General features: G+C 39.0%; 1 protein-coding gene across 1 annotated transcript in view; it reads right to left on the reverse strand.

The window, feature by feature from the left end:
* The window catches only part of TTN (titin), a 241485-nt gene extending 227276 nt beyond the window's left edge, over positions 1 to 14209 (reverse strand). The window contains exons 1-3 of the mRNA XM_075831506.1: positions 14119 to 14209; positions 2659 to 2862; positions 1378 to 1665 (exon numbers count right to left, since the gene is read on the reverse strand). Of these exons, the coding sequence (XP_075687621.1) occupies positions 1378 to 1665; positions 2659 to 2862; positions 14119 to 14209 (583 nt within the window). The remainder of the gene's footprint in view (positions 1 to 1377; positions 1666 to 2658; positions 2863 to 14118) is intronic.
* Between the last annotated feature and the right edge of the window lie 6568 nt (positions 14210 to 20777).

Consider the following 20777-nt stretch of genomic DNA (forward strand, 5'->3'; position numbering starts at 1 on the left):
TTTAACATCCCCCTTAGAGCCAGAAAGTCCATAAAATATTCAGATGAATATTTATCCCATGGAGGTTATGGTTCTGTGTGGAGACTCCACGAGGTGGAAAGGTTGGCGTCTTACTAAGACTTAGGGTATATCCACACGTAGTGTAAACACTGCAGTTTCCGGAACAGATTTCATTGTGGAAAGTCCGCAGCATAATACAGTAGCAGCAGAGTCGATGAGATTTGAACTAATCTCATCTGTGCTGCGTATAAAATCCGCAAAACAAACGTTCATAAATTGACCTGCGGTGCAGTTTTTTCATCAGCAGCATGTCGATTAATGCTTCGGAATCTCTGCTTTTCTGTTTTTCCCATTGAATTTAATGGGGGGGGGGGTGAAACCTGCAACAAATATCAGATTTTGTGATTTTTGTGCCGGAAAAGCTGTGTAAATCGCAACTCAGAAAAAAGCTTGTACTTACCAGCTCTCTATGCTTCTCCATCCAGGCCGGCCTTCTGTGATGACGTTTCCTCCCATGTGACTGCTGCAGCCAATAACAGGCTGCAGCAGTCTCATGGGCTGCAGCGTCATCCGAGGAGGCTGGACTACATGGAGGGACGTGTCGCCACGACTACGGCCCGGGGTAAATATAAGGTTGTATTTTTTACCGCTGTTGTCCGCAGCGGACCTTCCGCCTGAAAAACTGCACCACAATTTGGTTTCTCAGTCGGATTTCCCTGCGGGTTCTAGGGTGCTTACGCTGTGTACTTTTACGCAGCTTATCCGCCCCTGGGTGAACATAGCCTTACACATTCACGGAAGCAGAGAGGACTAATATCCTGCAGTTAGCTGGATCAGCAGACTTCTCCGTCACTAAAGTAAAAGAGGTTACTAAAGTTGATTATCCTAAAAAAAATTTAAACAACTAAAGAAAAAGGAAACCAGTTTGCTATTGCATACATCAACACTAACAGAATACGTTAAGGTAAGTCCTATAATCTGTCCTCCTCGTGGAGTCTCTGCACAAAACCTCCATGAGATAAATATTCATCAGGATGTTCTATGGACTTCTGGCACTATGGGGGATGTTAAATTCGATGAATTACCTTTATGTATTTATTGTCAATTGAATATTTTGAACAAGTTTTTGCAAAAGAAACAAAACTGTTGCAACGTGCTTTATTATATCGAAATGCCTTGTTACTATTGAGCATTGGAAGCCTCCTCACAAGGCACGCTAAAACCTGTGTTGCCGTCCTTTATATTGTATTATGTTGTTTGTTAGTATTACTACATCCAGGAACACATATAAACACCATGTGCTGGCTGATTTGTCATTTTTTGATCGGAGCGTTCCTTTAAAAAATAACTCTAAAGCCCCAACACTGAAATGTGTACCTTGAACAGTCAGTTCAGCTGTTGAAGTAGCACGTCCGACATTATTAGTTGCATTGACAGAATAGGTTCCGGAGTCTTCAGGGTACGCTTCTGCAATGATTAAACTGTAGAGGTCTCCATCTTGAAGGATCTGGAAATCTAGGGAACTGTGAATTTCAGCCCCCTCTCTGTAGAACTTCACCACAGGTGTAGGGATTCCACTCACTCTGACGTCAAGTCGAACTTGACTTCCTTGTCTTACGGTCGTAGTCTGTAGTCTTTGTGTAAAATTTGGGGGTGCTGTTTCAGCTACCGAAAAAAAAAAACAATAGAAAGTCAAAATTAAAAATGTTTTAAATGAGTACATGTAAATAGTGTGAGATGCAATGGATAAAAACTTCAAGACAGGTTTACCAGTATGTTTGTGACTAAAGAAAAAGCAACTGACTACTTTCCCATGTAACACGTAAAACATTATGGGGAATTCTTTCCAAATCTGCATTTGAGAGCAAAATATTCTGCCAAAAAGTTGTTTGATGAACTGACAAATTGAAGGCAGCCATTTTGTATTTTGTTGAACCTAATTTATGTGGTTATTATTAAAGCGGCAGAACTTATCTGCCAGGCTTAATATTGGCCTAGTACAGGTTCACCAGCGGAAGAGAGAATTCTCCGGTCGGCTGCAGTCTTGACATGATTACCGTGTCACAGGCGCTTCATGACCTATGGGGTCGATGAGGGAAAAACCTCATATGAAGCTGATGAAGCTTCATATTCCCTTCTGTTTTCTGCCCAAGGTACTACAATCCACCACTGGAGAGCGGGAATGTATAAGGGTATGTTCACACGAGGTCATTACGTCCATAATTGACGGACGTATTTCGGCCGCAAGTACCGGACCGAACACAGTGCAGGGAGCCGGGCTCCTAGCATCGTAGTTATGTACGACGCTAGGAGTCCCTGCCTCTCTGCCGGACAACTGTCTCGTACTGAAAACATGATTACAGTGCGGGACAGTTGTCCGGCAGCGAGGCAGGGACTCCTAGCATCGTACATAACTATGATGCTAGGAGCCTGGCTCCCTGCACTGTGTTCGGTCCGGTACTTGCGGCCGAAATACGTCCGTCAATTACGGACATAATGACCTCGTGTGAACATACCCTAACAATAATCTCTACTCCTTGTAAAATTATAGTCTGGCTTCTTTGGTTTAGCCCATAAAACTAATGCCACTACTCTATGTAAGTGCAATGTGCCGCACGTCCTTTTAGTGTCGTAAAAATATAAAACGGGCATTCATACCGGTAACAAGTAGCTCGGCGGTACTAGTTGCTTGTCCTGCTCCATTGGCGGCTTTTAGGGAGTATCTTCCACTGTGTGCTGCTGTGGTGGCGGGGATCACGAGTTTAGCGCGGCCATCGCTAAACGAGATCTGGACACCTGGCAGTGTTGCAGCAGAAATAACCTGACCATCCCTGAACCAGCTCACCTCAGGAACTGGAAAACCTAGGAAAGAAAATCAGAAGACATATTATGTAGTACTATCAAATTTGATATCATACAAGTGTAAATGGATTTCAAGCAGAAAAAATTGGACAGATTTTATTGCTTTTAGGTGAATGGTGATGATTTCATAGTAATGTGGTAGTTAGGCTACGTGTCCATTTTTATTTTTTTGTTTTTTTTGTTACTTGCAGCGGCTGCCATTTTCACAAAAGTGATGTCAGGAAGTGCAGCCATATTGTTTGTCATCTTTGAATTATCGTCTTAAAAAGGAACGATCACTTGTCATTTTCTCAGTATGTTCCGTCAGTAACAAATTGACAGTTTTACCATCAGTAGCTGAGAAGATAATTCAAACAATATGGCTGCACTTTTGCAAAAATGGCCAACACAAACAAAACAGAAAAATGCCAATATTTTTGTAAGTAGAAGAAACTTTATTACCAAACGTTGTTGCTGCATTGACTGATTTACTAATATATAGCCATTTTACATTTTGGATCTATATCCTCTTTAAAGGCTATATACATTTTTGAATTTTTTTCCCATTTTTTTTAAATAAACAGGTCAGTCCGTGTGTTTGGTGAAACTTTATAATTAGTTCTTATTAAAAATTTGCTTTTCTTTTGGAGATACATCTGCTCTGTATTCTCTATACAGAGCAGCTGTATCTTTCACTATGACCTGAATCTGTCAGTCCCGCGGACCTGATGGGTTCAGTCTCAGCGAATCCTGCGTATCTCTGACACACTGGATCCACCAGTAATCTATTACAACTAAGTTATGAACATAGGCCTCATGCACACGACCGTAAAAAAAACTCTGTAATTGCGGACCGTAATAGGGTTCGCAGTTACGGACCCTCTCGGTTCTATTGGCCGCGGACACCTTTCTGTATCGCTACGGAAGGGTGTCCACGCCGTGGAACCAATCACAGGTCACAACGTCATCTTAGGAAGCCGGACTACGCACAGAAGAGAGGGAGGGGGTAAGTATAAGGCTGGGTTCACACGGGGCAGATACGTTGTGTAAAAGCATACAGTGTATCCGCCCTGTGCGCCACAGGGAATTCCGGGCAAAAAACTGTAACAAACTGTGGTGCAGTTATTCTCCTGGAATGTCCGCTGCGGAAAACTGCTGCATTAACCGGACTGCTAGCAGGCCGAACTTCCTGGGATGATATTTCATCCCAGGAGACCACTGCAGCCTGTGATTGGCTGCAGTGGCAGTCACATGGGATGAAGCTTCATCCCAGGAGGCCGGCCCTCTGACGTCATTCAGGTCGGCCTGCTGGGATAGTGTTTCATCCATTTGTAACCGCCGCTACAGGGTGTGATTGGCCAGCCTGGAGGAAGAATCACAGACTTCTGGGTAAGTATAGTTGTTTTTTCAGAGTTGCGTTTTTTTGTGGCGGAATCACTGCGAAAGTGCCGCAAAAACTGCTGTTTGTTGCAGGTTTTACCTCCCCATTGAATTCAATGAGGAAAACCTGCAGCAAATATGCAGCGATACAATTGACATACTGCGGATTAAAATTCGGGGTGTTTTTCTGCTCAGTATTTACGCAGCGCGTGGATGAGATTTGTTCAATGTTCTGTTCCAACGGTGCGTTATTTTACGCCTCAACGGAAAAAGACGCCCCGTAAAAAGAAGGGCATATCCTTCTTGAGCCGTTTTTAAATTCTTAGAAACTGCCCTGATACAGTCAATCAAATATTCATGTATCTCTATACTGTAATTCACCCCACTTTCTATTGAGAGCTCCACATAATGTATTACACAATTATTAAAGTTGATGTCCACCATCCCTTTCTTAGGTCCAAAATTGTGTACTGATTGATTTCATATATTTGTATAGGAGAGCTACACACCGCCACCACTAGGTGGAGCTGACTGTATATGGACTTTTTACCACTAGTATTGAACTCTATTGGAGCTGCACTAATTTACATGCGGTGAGCTGCCCAGCAAACAGGGGAAGCAATCCCATGTCTGGTCAAGAAATTTAATGGAAACATAAAAAAATTAAATAATTCACCGGAAATGTATTAAGGCTACAGATAAAAATCCCTTTCTTCCCAGTTCATTAAAAAAAAATCTAACTGTATTTTTTCCTCATAAATCATCTAGTTGAGCTATTTTAGTGTTATCTGGCCTCAAATCTTTACCAATATTGATTACCACTATCAAAGTCAATTGGGGCTGCCTTAAAAAATGCCAATCTACCAATGATATAGGCTGGACTGTTCAGTGCTCAGGAAATTGTGAACTTGAGCACCCCTACATGGACAACATGAGCCATAGCAGTTTGTCAGAAATCTACATTAGGTCCAAATGTTACATCCGGAATACGGACAGCTAAATACGGGTACAGTACGCCCCTCTGATTGAAGCCGAAAAGTGCCTTCACATGCTTCGATGATTTGTACGATTCGCCGCTTACAATTGTCTTAACGTGACATACCTTTAGGCAAAAACTTTCAATATTCAAAATCGCGATCGCATATCTTCAGGGGTGATAACATTTTGATTGTCAGATCTGCAAATCACCGTGTGTAAAAGCAATCGCTCCATAGTCTGGCAATTAACCCATTCATCTAGACTTTAGTCAAGACAATTTAATGGCTATATCGTGGAATCGCCACGTGCAAATACACATTGTTCGATTTTTTTCAAATCCAGGAGTAAATTGTACACGTTATTGAAGCATGTCAAGGCACCCTTAGGTGTTTTTTGGAGGCAGAAAATCTGTCTCAAAATTCAGTTTTGGAAATTTGAGGCATATTTTACTCTGCCTGCAAGCCGTTTTTCACTGCGTTTTTGCCCGCGGCCATTGAGCGCCGATGGGCAAAAACATCGCAAAATATGCTTTCTCTGCCTCCAATTGATGTCAATGGGAGGTCTGAGACGTAAACGCCCGAAGATAGGGCATGTCACTTATTTTTCCCGCGAGCCGTTTTTTCCGCTCGTGGGAAAAAAATGCCTCCGCCTCCCATTGAAGTCAATGGTAGGCATTTTCGGATGTTTTTTGGCGCGTTTTCCAATGCGGTTTCCGCGTAAAAAAACGCGTAAAAAAAAACTCAGTGTGAGACTGACCTTTAGACTCAGTTTCCACATTGGGTGGAATTGTGATGCCAGTCTTAATCGCAAAAGTGCTGCAGTAACAAGTGCCTCATTTATTAAAAGGAGCAAATCTTTCCTTAAAATTAGGCGCATCTCTGGCCATCCCTGCGCCAGAAAGTCAAATCTTTGCCAGCGAGTTGGCGTATATTTGCCTTAATTTATACCAATTTCTGGCGTAAATTGTAGTAAATATGTCGGCCTGCCTTCTCCTGCTAATTCCTACCCACATTATTGAAAAGTGGCGTAGTCAACGCAAAAAAGGAAAAGTCGCAAGAATTTTTTGCAAAAAGATAGTTTTTGCACAAATTACAATGTTTCATTTGCTAGGATAGGAACAATTTTTTAGTTCCCTTTATAAATATTTTTTGGTGTGTGATTGTAGGGCCTCAAATAATGTTATGGAGAAGTTTCACACACTAGTCTTAATACAAGGAAATTGGAGTAAAATGCGCCTAATTCATTAAGAGATACACGCCTCTTAATAAATTAGGCAATGTCTGGGCCGTACATGCACCAAAAAGTGAAATAGCTGGTGTAAGTATGCGACATCATTTATGCCAGTTAGAGCACGTTCAGACGTGGCAGAATTGCTGTGGAATTCCGCTGCGGACAGTCTCTCCATTGGTTTCCACACCTTTTTAGTTATCTTCGTGCAGACGTTGCGGAAAACTCTGCTGCGGACCATAGGCTGCGGTGCAGAATTTTGTGTCCGCAGCATACACTGGCTGTTGCGGACTTGATGCGTACTTGTTGCAGAATTTCTCCATTGACTTCAATGGAGTTTCAAAATTACGCAATGAAATCCGCAAATGTAATGTGTGTTGCGTTGCGGATTGCTTTCAGGAACGGCATATTTCATAATTCTGGCTTTACCTATGTGTGTCGAGGTCTATACCCAGACTGGGGTGGAATGTTTAAAAGAGAGCAGGATGTACTCTTCACCTGAATCCGCAACGACAAATCCGCAGCATTTTACCTAACATTTTAGCCAAATCCGCAACGGAATCTGCAATGCGGATTATGTGCGACATTGATGCGGACAGTGTCTGCAAAATTCTCCCATTTCTGAACATGCCCTTACTGGCATAAATCATGGTACATTTGTTGGGCCACAGGTGGTCTTGCCCACTTTTGCCAAGCCACGTCCACTTTTTTAAAAAGTGCCAGGAACTGTGTAAAAGTAAAAAAAATGTTGCAACATTTTTTGTTTACAAATTATTACATTGAAAGTAAAAATTGTGATATAAAAAGTTATAATTCTGAGAAAATAGTCATCATCTTGGTAAGTGAAAGACAGAAATATGACAAAAATAGTTTTGAGATATAAATTGTAATGAGATGAAGCTGGAGCACCAGCAAAACGCGCGTCGAGGACTATGAGTTTTGTTTGTTCCCTGAACACAATAAGGCTATGTTCACACAGAGTTTTTTGCAGGTGGAATTTCTGCCTCAAAATTCTGTTTGGAAGTTTGAGGCAGATTTTCCTATCCCTGCACGCCGATTTTCGCGGCGTTTTTGCGGCGTTTTTCGCCCGCGGCCATTGAGAGTCGCGGGCATAAAACGCCGCGAAATATGCTTTTTCTGCCTCCCATTGAAGTCAATGGGAGGTCAGAGGCGGAAACGCCCGAAGATAGGGCATGTCACTTCTTTCTCCCGCGAGGTGGTTTTAGGCTGGGTTCACACTACCTATTTTCAGACGTAAACGAGGCGTATTATGCCTCGTTTTACGTCTGAAAATAGGGCTACAATACGTCGGCAAACATCTGCCCATTCATTTGAATGGGTTTGTCGACGTACTGTGCAGACAACCTGTCATTTACGTGTCGTCGTTTGACAGCTGTCAAACGACGACGCGTAAAAATACAGCCTCGTCAAAAGAAGTGCAGGACACTTCTTTGGACGTTTTTGGAGCCGTTTTCTCATAGACTCCAATGAAAACAGCTCCAAAAACGGACGTAAAAAACGCCGCGAAAACGCCGCGAAAAACGCAGCGAAAAATGCGAGTTGCTCAAAAAACGTCTGAAAATCAGGGGCTGTTTTCCCTTGAAAACAGCTCCGTATTTTCAGACGTTTTTGGTCACTACGTGTGCACATACCCTTACCGCTCGCGGGAGAAAACCGCCCCCGCCTCCCATTGAAATCAACGGGAGGCATTTTCGGGCCGTTTTTGGCGAGTTTTTTGGCACGGTTTCCGCGTCAAAAAACTCGTCAAAAAACTCTGTGTGAACATAGCCTTACATTATGTCATGGGGTAAAATACCTAACCACATATTGCTCTGTGAGTTTATTTGATTCATTCTGAATAATACATGTCTAGGTCATCTTGGTACAGTGGCTGGAGCATATATACTATTTTTAACATTATGTCTCTATCTACTAATTATATTCCCCTGCTTCTGTGACTCCACTTATATACAGAAGCTATTGTGAACCTACTATATATGCTCTGTGATTTTTATATATTACCTAGATACCTCAGTCATATGCATAGTGACACGTGTTTAGGGACATGGTTCTGTTTTTTTGCAGTGTTTAGGGCGGTGTCATTCTATGCTCCCTGTGTGTTTTGTCTCTCCTTTTTTGCATATGTGCTCTATACATGTAAATATATTTATATGAACAATAAATTAGATGCTGCTTTCATATATTGAGCGTTTTACCTTTGATTTTGTGTCTAGGTACATAAATTAATTTTATATTAAAATAACCAAGGTGCATAATCCGGGACTATATAAAACAACCTAGTTATATAATCCTGTCCTGTATAAATAAATAAAAAATCTAGGGACAAAATCCAGTTCTATATAAAACAACCTAGGTACATAATCCTGTTCCATATATATATAAAATAAAAAAATCCAGGTACATAATTCAGTTCTATAAAAACAACCTAGGTATATAATCTAGTTCTCTAAAAAAAAACAAAAAAAAAACAAAGGTACATAGTCCAGTACTGAAAAAAACAAACAGCATAGGTACATAATCCTGTTCTATGTAAAAAAAAATCTAGATACATAATTCTGTTCTTTATAATAAAAAAAATATTAAAATCTAGGGACATAATCATGTTCTATGTAAAACAATCTATGTACATAGTCCAGTACTATATAAGACAACCTAGATACATATTCCAGTTCTATATAAAATAAATTAGGTATATAATCCAGTTCTATGTAATAAACCAAAGAGTATAATTCGGTTCTAAAAAAAAAAAACAGCTCAGGTACATAATCCTGTTCTATATAAGGATATATTCACGCGATTTGCTGCGCGGCCAAAAAACGCACCAAAAAAAACCATGTGTCTTTACCCCAATTTTCCGCAGTTTCCGCGCTAACTGCAAAACCGTGGCAAATACGTATGCCCGTGGCGTAGCTAGCGGGGGCAGGAGTGCGGTGGCACTGAGATTGTGGGGCCCGCCCCTCCCGCCACTGCCGGACATGCAACAATACTCTTCTATCTAGCAGAACTTCCGCACGATAGGCACGTCTGCTAGAGAACACTTCTGACACTGCCAGTCAGAGAGGAGCAGAAGAGCAGAAGAAGCCTGCGAGTGAGGAGAGGGTGAGCAAGCACCCCTCCCCAATAATGGATGGCTACAGGGATGATGGGGTTTGTATACAGGGATAATGGCTGGTATATACAGGGATGATAGGGATTAATGCAGGGATGATGGCTGGACTACCCATCATCCCTGTATATAACCTCCATCATCCCAGTATATAAGAACTATCATCCTTGTATATACCAGCCATCATCCCTGTATATAAACCCCATCATCCCTGTATATACAAACCAGGCTGGTATAAACAGGGATGATGTCTGGTATATACAGGAATGATGGGGGTTATAAACACGGATGATGGCTGGTGTATATACAGGGATGATGGTGGTTATATACAGTGATCATGGCTGGACCAGCCATCATCCATGTATACAACCCCATCATCCCTGTATATACCAGCCATCATCCCTGTATATAACCCCCATCACCCCTGTATATAACCACCATCATCCCTGTATATACCAGCCATCATCCCTGTATATAAACCCCCATCATCCCTGTATATAACCCCCATCATCCCTGTATATACCAGCCATCATCCCTGTTTATAACCCCCATCTTACCTGTATATACTAGCCAGGCTGGTATATACAGGGATGATAGGGGTTATATACATGAATGTTGGCTGGTATATACAGGGATGATGGGGTTATATACAGGAATGATCGCTGGTATATACAAGGATGATGACTGGTATATACAGGGATGATCGCTGGAATATACATTAACAGGGATGATGGCTGATATATACAGGGATGATGGGGTTATATACAGGGATGATGGCTGTTATATACAAGGATGATAGGGGGTTATATACAGGGATGATGGCTGGTATATACAAGGAGGATGGGTGTTATGTACAGGGATGATGGCTGATATATACAGGGATGATTGGGTTATATACAGGGATGATGGGGTTATATACAGGGGGATGGCTATTTACAGGGATGTTGGGGTTATATACATGGGTGATGGCTGGCATATACAGAGATGATGGGGTTTATATACAGGGATGATGGCTGGTATATACAGGGATGATGGGGGTTAAATACAGGGAGGATGGGGGTTATATACAGGGGTGATAACTTGTATATACAGGGATGATGGCTGGTATATATAGGGATGATGGGGGTTATATATTCTTTCATTTACTTTCCGAGAGTTTGGCAACACTTTCTAATGCAAACTCCTCTGTCAGATAAAAGATTAAAATTTAGTAAGAATGGGAAATATAGCAGCATATACAGCACTCTGGGTTGGGGCCCACTCAGATATGTTTCACTCCCACTGTGCTAAACCCCTAGCTACGCCATATATGATTTTCAGTGCGGTTTTCGGCCGCACAGCAAAATTGCATCATGTGAATACACCCAATACATGATTCTGCTCTATATAAAAGAAATCTAGGGACATAATCCTGTTTTATATAAAACAATGTACTGTAGGTATATAATCCTGATCGAAAAAATATTGCAATTCATGAAATTGAGGAATCTGTGATGTGTCGTATTTTTCCCATTGGACATTGCACAGTTTTCTGCAGCATATTTCTACGCTGGAATAGGCCCTCGTGTGATTGCACCCTAAAACAACCTTGGTACATAATCCTAATTTATATAAAATAACCTAGCTACATAATTGTCTAGAACTCATGAATTTCTCTATTTGGGCCAAAAAGCGCATTAAAAAAAACGCATGAGATTTTGCAAATCACTGCAAAAACGCATGCATTTTTTCGGTGCAGTTTTCGACCGCTTGGCCAAAAACACAGCAAAACTGTGAATACACACTGTGAGACAGTGACAGGTAAAGTCATTGAGGGAAGGTACATTTCCCCTAGAATCCTGTCATATGTATCCTAGGCTCCAGGGAATGAGTCGTTTTTGCAATAGAAAGCTCTAGCTTTCCAATCTCGGCTTAAGGAAAAGCCGGAAAAAGGGCCTGGAGTTGGATTGGGGAAGAGCAGGGCGGGTTCCCCAATCCCTATTCCATCTCTGTTTGTAGGACAAGGCTGCTGCTCAATTAGCTGCACCTGCAGCCTGTGTATAAAAAGGTGCAGACAACAGAGTGTGAGAGTCTCACCTCTGACTCAGACCGGAGACTACTAAGGCTGGAGTAGCCTGTATTCTATGTGAGTAAAGACCTGTGTTACTTTGTGTCCAGTGCCTGGTAGGAAGGCACTTGGTATAGTTAAATAATATCTTGTTTAGTTAGTGCTCAGACGAGCAGGATTTATTTTGTATTTTGCCTTGTTGTACAAGAGGCTGTTTCTTTGAAAAGAATAAAACACAGGCAAAGCCTTGTTATGAACTTTAATGCACGGTGTCCCTGTCTCTGGCTACTAAGAAACCAACCTCTCCTGATGCTAAACCCTCACAACCCTTATACCTCTTGCATCTGAGCATCAAGGCCCAATTAGTGTGTTTTAATTAACCAGCAAATACATGGATTCACACATTTTGATTTTCTTGTCTATTCACATTATACTGTTAATATGTAAATCTGCCATCTCAGTAAAGTTCTATTTTAGAATAGACAGCTGCAGTTAGTGGTCGTGATTGACAGAACAACTTGTTGGAGGCAGGACAATGTTAGGAGATGTCGGCTATGGATCAACACGTCAGACCTTTTATAGAGAAACAGATGCCTGCCATATAGCTTAAGAGAGGATCAGCTTTCCTGAAATAGCACATCACAACTGCTCCCAATAGCATCCCATCCTTTGAACCACACGTTACATTTGTCACCATTTCGCTATGCTGTCAAAGTCAGCTCACTAATTATCTACATTACACAGGTCAGGATCACTATTATTCTGTACAGAACCTTTACATTTTATTCAGGGATCACATTTTAATCATTTGTCTAACTCAAATAAGATATTTTAGGAATTTTGCCTGCCAGAGGTCTGTATAACCCACCCCCCCCCCCAAATTCTCCAACAACGGGAAATTGTTTGCTGACACATCCTATACAGTCACAAAAATCTATACGTATGTATATGTATTCTGTCCATATGAATGAGTATATGTTAACAACCAAGATCTCACTGTCCCAAAGTCTTGACTGACAGCTGTTATATAGAGGTTGTATAAGTTTAGCAAAATACATGACAGCTTCTTCCAGAAACAGCGCCAGTCGTGTTCATGGGCTTCGTCTGGTACTGCAACTCAATTACATAAACTCAAAAGTGGCTGAGCTGCAATGCTAGGCACATCCTATGGACAAGGGCAACACTGTTTCTGGAAGAAAGCAGCCATTTTTTTAAATCTAGCCTCATGTAACCTCATGTGAAGGGACTTTCTGGGAATATATATATATAGCAAAACCCAAACCACAAGACAGCACTGAAAATTCAGTGAAAAATTGGATCACTTTAATCACCACTTGCGACGTTTCAGCCCTACTCCATGGGGCCTTTCTCAAGCAATCTGATTGCTTGATAAAAAAATACTAATGTGCAATATACATAGCCGATGTAAGAAAATAAACACATACATGAATATTTTCCTTTTACGGTATGGACTCATAACCAGTTAGTCAAGTGTACAAGACAACCCCTTTATAACCATAAGGCCAGGATCACACACACAGTTTTGATGCAGTTTTTGGTGCAGTTTTTGGATTTTTTTAGCCAAAGCCAGAAGTGAATCCAAAAGGAAGGAATGGTAGAAAGAAAGCTGTATCAAAACTGCGTATGTGATCCTGGTCTAAAAGTCATTTTTGTGGCATTTATAACTGACTAGTTTTATATAAAGACAGTTCTAAAAAGAGTTTTTTTAGATAAACAATCAAAGCAAATGCAAAATGCAATTTAAGATGTGATATTTTTTGGGGCAGTTCTAATTTGCACTTCTATCACCCTTTATGGCCCATGTGTGAACCCAAGGCCCAAAAGTGAACGTTATTTTGTACATTATTCAAATAGATGCAGAGATAAATGATGAAATATAAAAGTACAAATAATAAAAGATATAACAATAATAGCAGAATAGGATTGCTATCATGATTACTATTTTTTCAATTTAAAAATCAGTTACAACTAATATGTCTTCTTTATGAATACATTTAGGGATTTGCCTATATTCACGTATCCATATATCTTAATCTGTATACTATAATCATTCTCTTTTCTTTAGTTATTATTTAAGTTTTAGACCCAGATTGTACTATATTCTAAACCATCAAAATTTTAATTGGCCAGAGTCCATAATAAATTGTATTTAAAGAAACTTCAAAATGGCCGCCATAGTCAACACCCAGCTTGAAAAGTTTCCCCCTCCCATATACTAATGTGCCACAAACAGGAAGTTAATATCACCAACCATTCCCATTTTATTTAGGTGTATCCATATAAATGGCCCACCCTGTATATATGTATATATATATATATATATATATATATATATATATATTCAATAAATTATTGAACCCATTCATATACAACATATGTAAATGCAAATGAACCATAACTACAATAATATGAACCATAACTACAAATATATATCTGCATAGCAATTTATATATATTTATATTATTTATATTATTTTATTAAATAAATATTTGCTTACCACTAATCTGAGCCTCAAAGGTTGCAGCACTACCCTCCAGTGCCACAACACTTTGTACCGGCTGTATAAACGTCGGTGCTTGCGAAGCCATATTTATAGGCACTCTGAAAAGAAAATAACATACCAAAATAAATTATTTGAAAGAAACTTTTTTTATAAAAATATAAAAAAAATTATCTTTATAAGGATTTCCACACTATATCAAATCGATATTTCGTATTTATAAAATATATTGGATCAAGGTTTAATCAATAGTATACACATGTTTTAATTTTTATCTACAAATTATGGAGATACAGATATGAACAAAAATGTAGAATGATACCTTAAATATTGGTAAATAATTCAAAGCAGATATTGGGGACATTGTGCTCCTTCCTGAGAGCCAGGGGATATATTTAGGGAGCTAGGGCATTAATTATCAGAATAAAATGTTTCAGCAGCTATCAAAGCTTGTTGGTGACTTAGTAGCCCATTTTGTTGCAAAATACTTTTATTAGTCAGTGCAGCTAAATACTGTAGAAAAGGTCCTATTCATTATTCTAATATTTAATTACATATATTTTCTATTTTATAATTAATTTTATAATATTTTATATATAGTAATATCTAAAAAAAATATACAAAAATGATGAGGTAATCTTCTGAAATATAATAATAATAATAATAATCATAAATCTTATTTATAAATGAAAAATAAAACAAATGATTTTAATAAAACGTTTTGAAATTAAACAATCAAAAGAATATATACAAACCAAAAACGTAATAAAACTTTTTTTAAATACTTATATTGCATGGTTTTTTAATAAGCATAATCAAGAGAGATCACAAAAGGGCATGTACTAAATTTAGCAATGAGAGCTATGATTGACAGGAGACAAGTGGTCACAGCAGGGATGTTACAGATATGGGAGCAGATGATTCCCTTAAAAAGTCATCAGAGCCTAGCTGATTCCTTCAGCATCTTATCAGAGTTATTCCTGGCACATGTCTGCCTGTGAGTAAGACTTTTTAACCTTGTCAGTTTAACTAAGTAGAGCCAAAAGTTACAAAATAAGAGTTTAAATCTGGATTTTTATATTTTGAAAGTGAAAGCATCAACATAACACTGATATAATTTCCATATTGATACACATTCTACTACACCTAGGTAGTAAGATATATTCAAGCAATATCTACAAAAACAAATAGACCCTATGAATATAATGTTATATCTCCAATTTTTATTACATTTTACACAGGATTTAGTTAATGGGTCTATAAATGATATCTAAATCTAAATATGCTCAAATACACACAGTGATTTCAATTTTAAAAAAAGTTACATAGCCCAACTGGTAAAATAAATTGACCACTAACCTGATATCTTCAGAGTGCCTAAAGGGGTTGGGACTGAGCCCAACTGTTGGAAAACGACGCCTTTATCCCCAAGAATATGTTAGACAATCCCAGTGTGTAAATGGTTGGCCTCTGTGCCTAGAAAACAAAACTACACAGGGGTTGGTTGTGTGTAGTTTTGTTTTTCTATGCAATCCCTACACCCGAGGCTGGGGATGCACGAACTGCTCAGAAGTGCTAACTTGGTGCTTTTACCTTATATACCCCAGATCTGCTGACAGACCTGCATCATGACTTCATGGGCCCACCCTTTAGCTCGCTGGATGCTAGAAGAGGGTGGTCTATTCTATGTAATGTCACACCTGTCTCCATGACTGCTGGTGCTAAATTTGTCATTCTTAAATTTGTCTCCGCTGAGGAAACCCAACATGTGCACTGTGGGGGAAGTGAGGCTGTCCAGACCTTGTCGTTTTATTTTAGTGGATAGAAACAAGAATGTGAGACTAGGAGAACTATCACTCTTCAGGCCATAAATAAAATGTGTCCATTTACATTTACATAAGAATGGTATATTTAATTGAAATAAAAAAAAATAAAAAAAAATAATTATATATATATATAAATAAATATATATATATATATATATATATATATATATATATATATATATATATATATATACAGGGTGGGCCATTTATATGGATACACCTAAATAAAATGGGAATGGTTGGTGATATTAACTTCCTGTTTGTGGCACATTAGTATATGGGAGGGGGAAACTTTTCAAGCTGGGTGTTGACTATGGCGGCCATTTTGAAGTTGGCCATTTTGTATCCAACTTTAGTTTTTTCAATGGGAAGAGGGTCATGTGACACATCAAACTTATCGAGAATTTCACAAGAAAAACAATGGTGTGCTTGGTTTTAACGTTACTTTATTCTTTCATGAGTTATTTACAAGTTTCTGACCACTTATAAAATGTGCTCAAAGTGCTGACCTTCTTCCCATTGAAAAAACTAAAGTTGGATACAAAATGGCCGACTTCAAAATGGCCGCCATGGTCAACACCCAGCTTGAAAAGTTTCCCCCCTTCCATATACTAATGTGCCACAAACAGGAAGTTAATATCACCAACCATTCCCATTTTATTTAGGTGTATCCATATAAATGGCCTACCCTGTATATATATATACAGTACATATATATATATATATATATCCAAGAAAAGAGACTGGAAGCAGCACTCAGCAAAAAAATGTGAATTTATTCACCCAACACAGCAACGTTTCACTTCCTCCATGGAAGCATTTTCAAGCTTCAAAATGATTCCATGGAGGAAGTGAAACGTTGCTGTGTTGGGTGAATAAATTCAAATTTTTTTGCTGAGTGCTGCTTCCAGTCTCTTTTCTTGGATATATGTATGAGGAGCATGTCACTCCTTGATATTTGAAGCTAGCACCAGCCGTTTCTGGCTATCGACACAGTGCTGCCCCTATCTTTTGATCTATTATGTATATATATATATATATGTATATATATATATATATATATATATATATATATATATATATATATAAAATGGATCATTGCTGAATATAGACATAAAAAAATATAATTCTCTAAAATAAGCATTTCAGTCCATAAAAAATATAAGAAGTTGATTTTCATCTTCCCCAACGTCCACTATTGAATTTGTAGCATTTATAATTACCAAGCACATAACATTTAGATTTTCCTTTTAGAATTAAACTTTTATATAAATAGTGATGAAAGCTATGATTTCCTTTTCATATCCCATCGTATCGCACCATTTATACATTTAGAATAAGTTGAACAAATAAATATTTTTGTAAATGATAATATAACACATGTTATTTGCTGGTAATTATAATTAAAAAACAACAATGATTATAATAATAATAATAATAATAATAATTATTATTATTATTATTATTATTATTATTAGTTTATTGTTTCTTAAAACACTACAAAATTAGAAATTTATAGAAAAAAAACTGACTACTACATAAATACCACAGGAGGAGTACATTTACATAACATTATATCATTATTACACCTTTGATATTTAGAAACACAAAGTTATAATAATGTGAAGGTGATGTTATTTAATAAAACAACCTTTAGCCAATACTGAGGGATGAAATGAAAAGTTTCTATGCAGAAAACAATATTGACTTCAGATTATGGTTTAATAAAGCATGAATACACTCTAAATCAAAGCCTTACTTCACCTAAAACCTAAACTGCATTCACATTTTGCTCCAGTATTCCCATCCCCACCATGTCCGACTCACAGGCACCTAAAAATAATTATGGAAGGGTTGTTTGGTGATATGAGGGGGGAACTATCATCTCAAATAATTTTCTTTCCATGACTAACAAAATAGTGGCTCTGCAGGGTCAAAGGAGTTTTCCAGTGACAAAAAATGTATGGCCTATCCTAGGGATAGGCCATAAATGTATGATCAGTGGGGGTCCAACTCTCGGCACCCCAGCCGATCAGCTGTTTTGAAGGGGCCAAGGCGCTTGTTCGAGTGCTGCTTCTCCTTCATTCCTGTCACTGCTCCGTACTGTGAAACATCGACACACTTGTAGCGGCGGTTCACACTATTACAGCCTTCTACCATTCACAATGCGTAGTAGGCCTCTTTAAAACAGCTGATTGGTAGAGGTGCCGAGACTCGGACCCCATGACCAGATATCGATAGCCTATCCTGAGAGGGTTGCAGTGGGAGTCACCGAGGTGATCGTGCGGGCACAGCTTCTGTGCCCATGCGATCACATCATGTACATGCACATCACAATGCGGGAAGTTGACCCTTTACATGTTTACATGGCGTTCATTTACGTACGTGAAAATGCTGAAAGGGGTTAAACACCTCTTTTTGACCCTTCAGAGCAGCTTTTTTTTAAATTAGAAAAATGACAAGTAATCATAGTGGTAACACCATCTTACAGGCAAGCATAGGGACAGCTAAAGCAGTCTTAGGGCCAGTTCACACGCATTGATTTTCACACGGAAACAGAAAAAAAACGGCCCAAACCAATCAATGAGAGGCGGCATGTTCTTTCTTGCCGTGGTTCCGCCTCTGACATCCCATTAAAATCAATGAGAGGCAAAAAAATGTGTTTTTCGCTGTGTTTTTTGCCAAATGGCCACAGGCTGCTAAAACTTGAAGGAATTTTGAGGCAAATTTATTCTGCCTGCAAAATCCTTTGTGTGAACAGGGCCATAGAGTACAGTCACGCATGGTGAATTGGAGATTTAATAAGAGAAATAATGGGTTGGGGACCTATGGTGAGGCGCTGCTGAATATCTCGTTTTTTAATAAAGGCAAATAAAGAAGTTGTGTTATACAACTTGGCCTGAGGAAGACATTGGTCCAACGTCGAAAGATGTATCCTATATGTCCTATTAAAAAGTACGGATGTAGCCATCTTTAGCTTGACTGTGATAACTTGCTGCAGTGTGACATCACACAACAAAAGCTATTGAAAAGTCATTGAAAAAGTCAAGATAAGGGATCTTGCCATTGTGTATTTAATGCAGTAAAAGTCAAGATAAAGACGGCTACATCTGTATGTTGTATAATACAACTTCTTTATTTGCCTTTATTCAAAAACTATGAATTCAGCAGCGCCCCACCATAGGTTCCCAACCCATTATTTCTCCTATCAAACCTCCTGTATTTGCGGTAACCGCTTTGTGGTACCGGACTGGACCTGGCTGCAGCTGACTCCTCGGATGATTTTCTGTTTAATAATTTTCTATATTTCTTTTGCGAAATATTTTTTACATTCTAGAGTGTAAAGTTTTCAGTAAAATACACCACGTGCAACTGCACCCTTTAAATGTAAGTACCTCCTTAACAACATTGTACATACTGTATCTCTGCTTCCTGGACAGAGTTTAGGTGTAATCGTATACTGGGTTTAACACTACAGTCACACCAATGTTTTTAGGCTTTAAGTGCGTGTAAGAAAAGCTTCACTGTAAATGAAACCATCCTTCATATGTAACTACCTAACATCTAATATCCTAATTGTGAAGGGGTTTAACGTTCTACAGAGAACAGTCTTCCCCCTTTATTTTTAAATTATTTTTAATTAATTTTTATTAATTTTATAAAATCTCTTTTTATTGAGTTTTTCATAACAGTCGATTATGCATTGATGCAAATGACAAAAGTGCATACATTAAAATGGACAGGCAAGTCCACATGTAGCATACAATAAAGTATTCTTATTTTCTGGGAAGACTTAATTTTTATTTATTTACATTAAGTAAATTAGCCTGTGCACTTATAAGGACACAGGCATTGTAGACAGACTGCCCTAGGGTCCAACAATGAACCCTGGGGCTGTCTACGCATGTAAGGTTAGGGAGATCATTTAAGGATGGGGTGAAGGACATTCTGTGACACCAACAAAGGTGGATGCCCTCTTTGCTTGTCCTTATGTAGAACTCGATCAGCTTTGATCGTAGCATACGAGTGATTAAACAACAAAGCAGATTTTCTGTTCTTGCCCCTCCACCCCCAAAAAAACATATTGATAGGTCAATAAGCTTTCTATGCAATTGTCCTTAGTGTGTGTCTGGTGGATGATTTTTCCATTGACCGGTAGCAGAGTTACACAACTGGAAAAAAAAAACCCATCATGTAACTCTGCTACCTGTCAATTGAAAAGTCATCAATCACATGGTCTCCCTCTTGACTTTCATTGTTCTCAGCCTTTTGGTTTGTCCTGCAGCTGCCGCCGTGATGAGCAAATGTTCTACCCAAGATAGGAAAAGTAATACAAAGACGATATAACCAGATCCATAATATCTGTGATATCCAGACAGTCTAGAGATCCTCAGTGAGAATGTGCGATCGTTATTTGCAGAAGGATCTGGCCGTGATTTGATGTGTTAATATTGGGCGTGGTTAGGGGGCATGGCTTAAAATGTCCCTCTTTTCCGAATTCAAAAGTTGGGAGGTATGACTTCAGGAGTTTCCCCAGGGCGATTCCTCGGGCGACATATCCCACTGTATGCCATACAGTGGGATACAATTTGGCTAAATTGAACAAAATCCAGGGCATTAACTGGTCACTGCCTGACCCTTGGTTTGGTTCGCTGTAATTGACGTCCGCACCAAAATAAGCTAACGCTTTTAACGTACAAACGTGCCTGCCACACTTTGTCCAGACATCTTGCTTGTATGGGGCCCAGAAATTCCTGATGGCGGCCCTGATTGTACAGCACTATGGAATATGTTGGCGCTATATAAGGAATGGGTAATAAATAGATAAAG

Source organism: Rhinoderma darwinii, chromosome 6 (assembly GCF_050947455.1).
Source record: "Rhinoderma darwinii isolate aRhiDar2 chromosome 6, aRhiDar2.hap1, whole genome shotgun sequence".
NCBI lineage: Eukaryota > Metazoa > Chordata > Amphibia > Anura > Rhinodermatidae > Rhinoderma > Rhinoderma darwinii.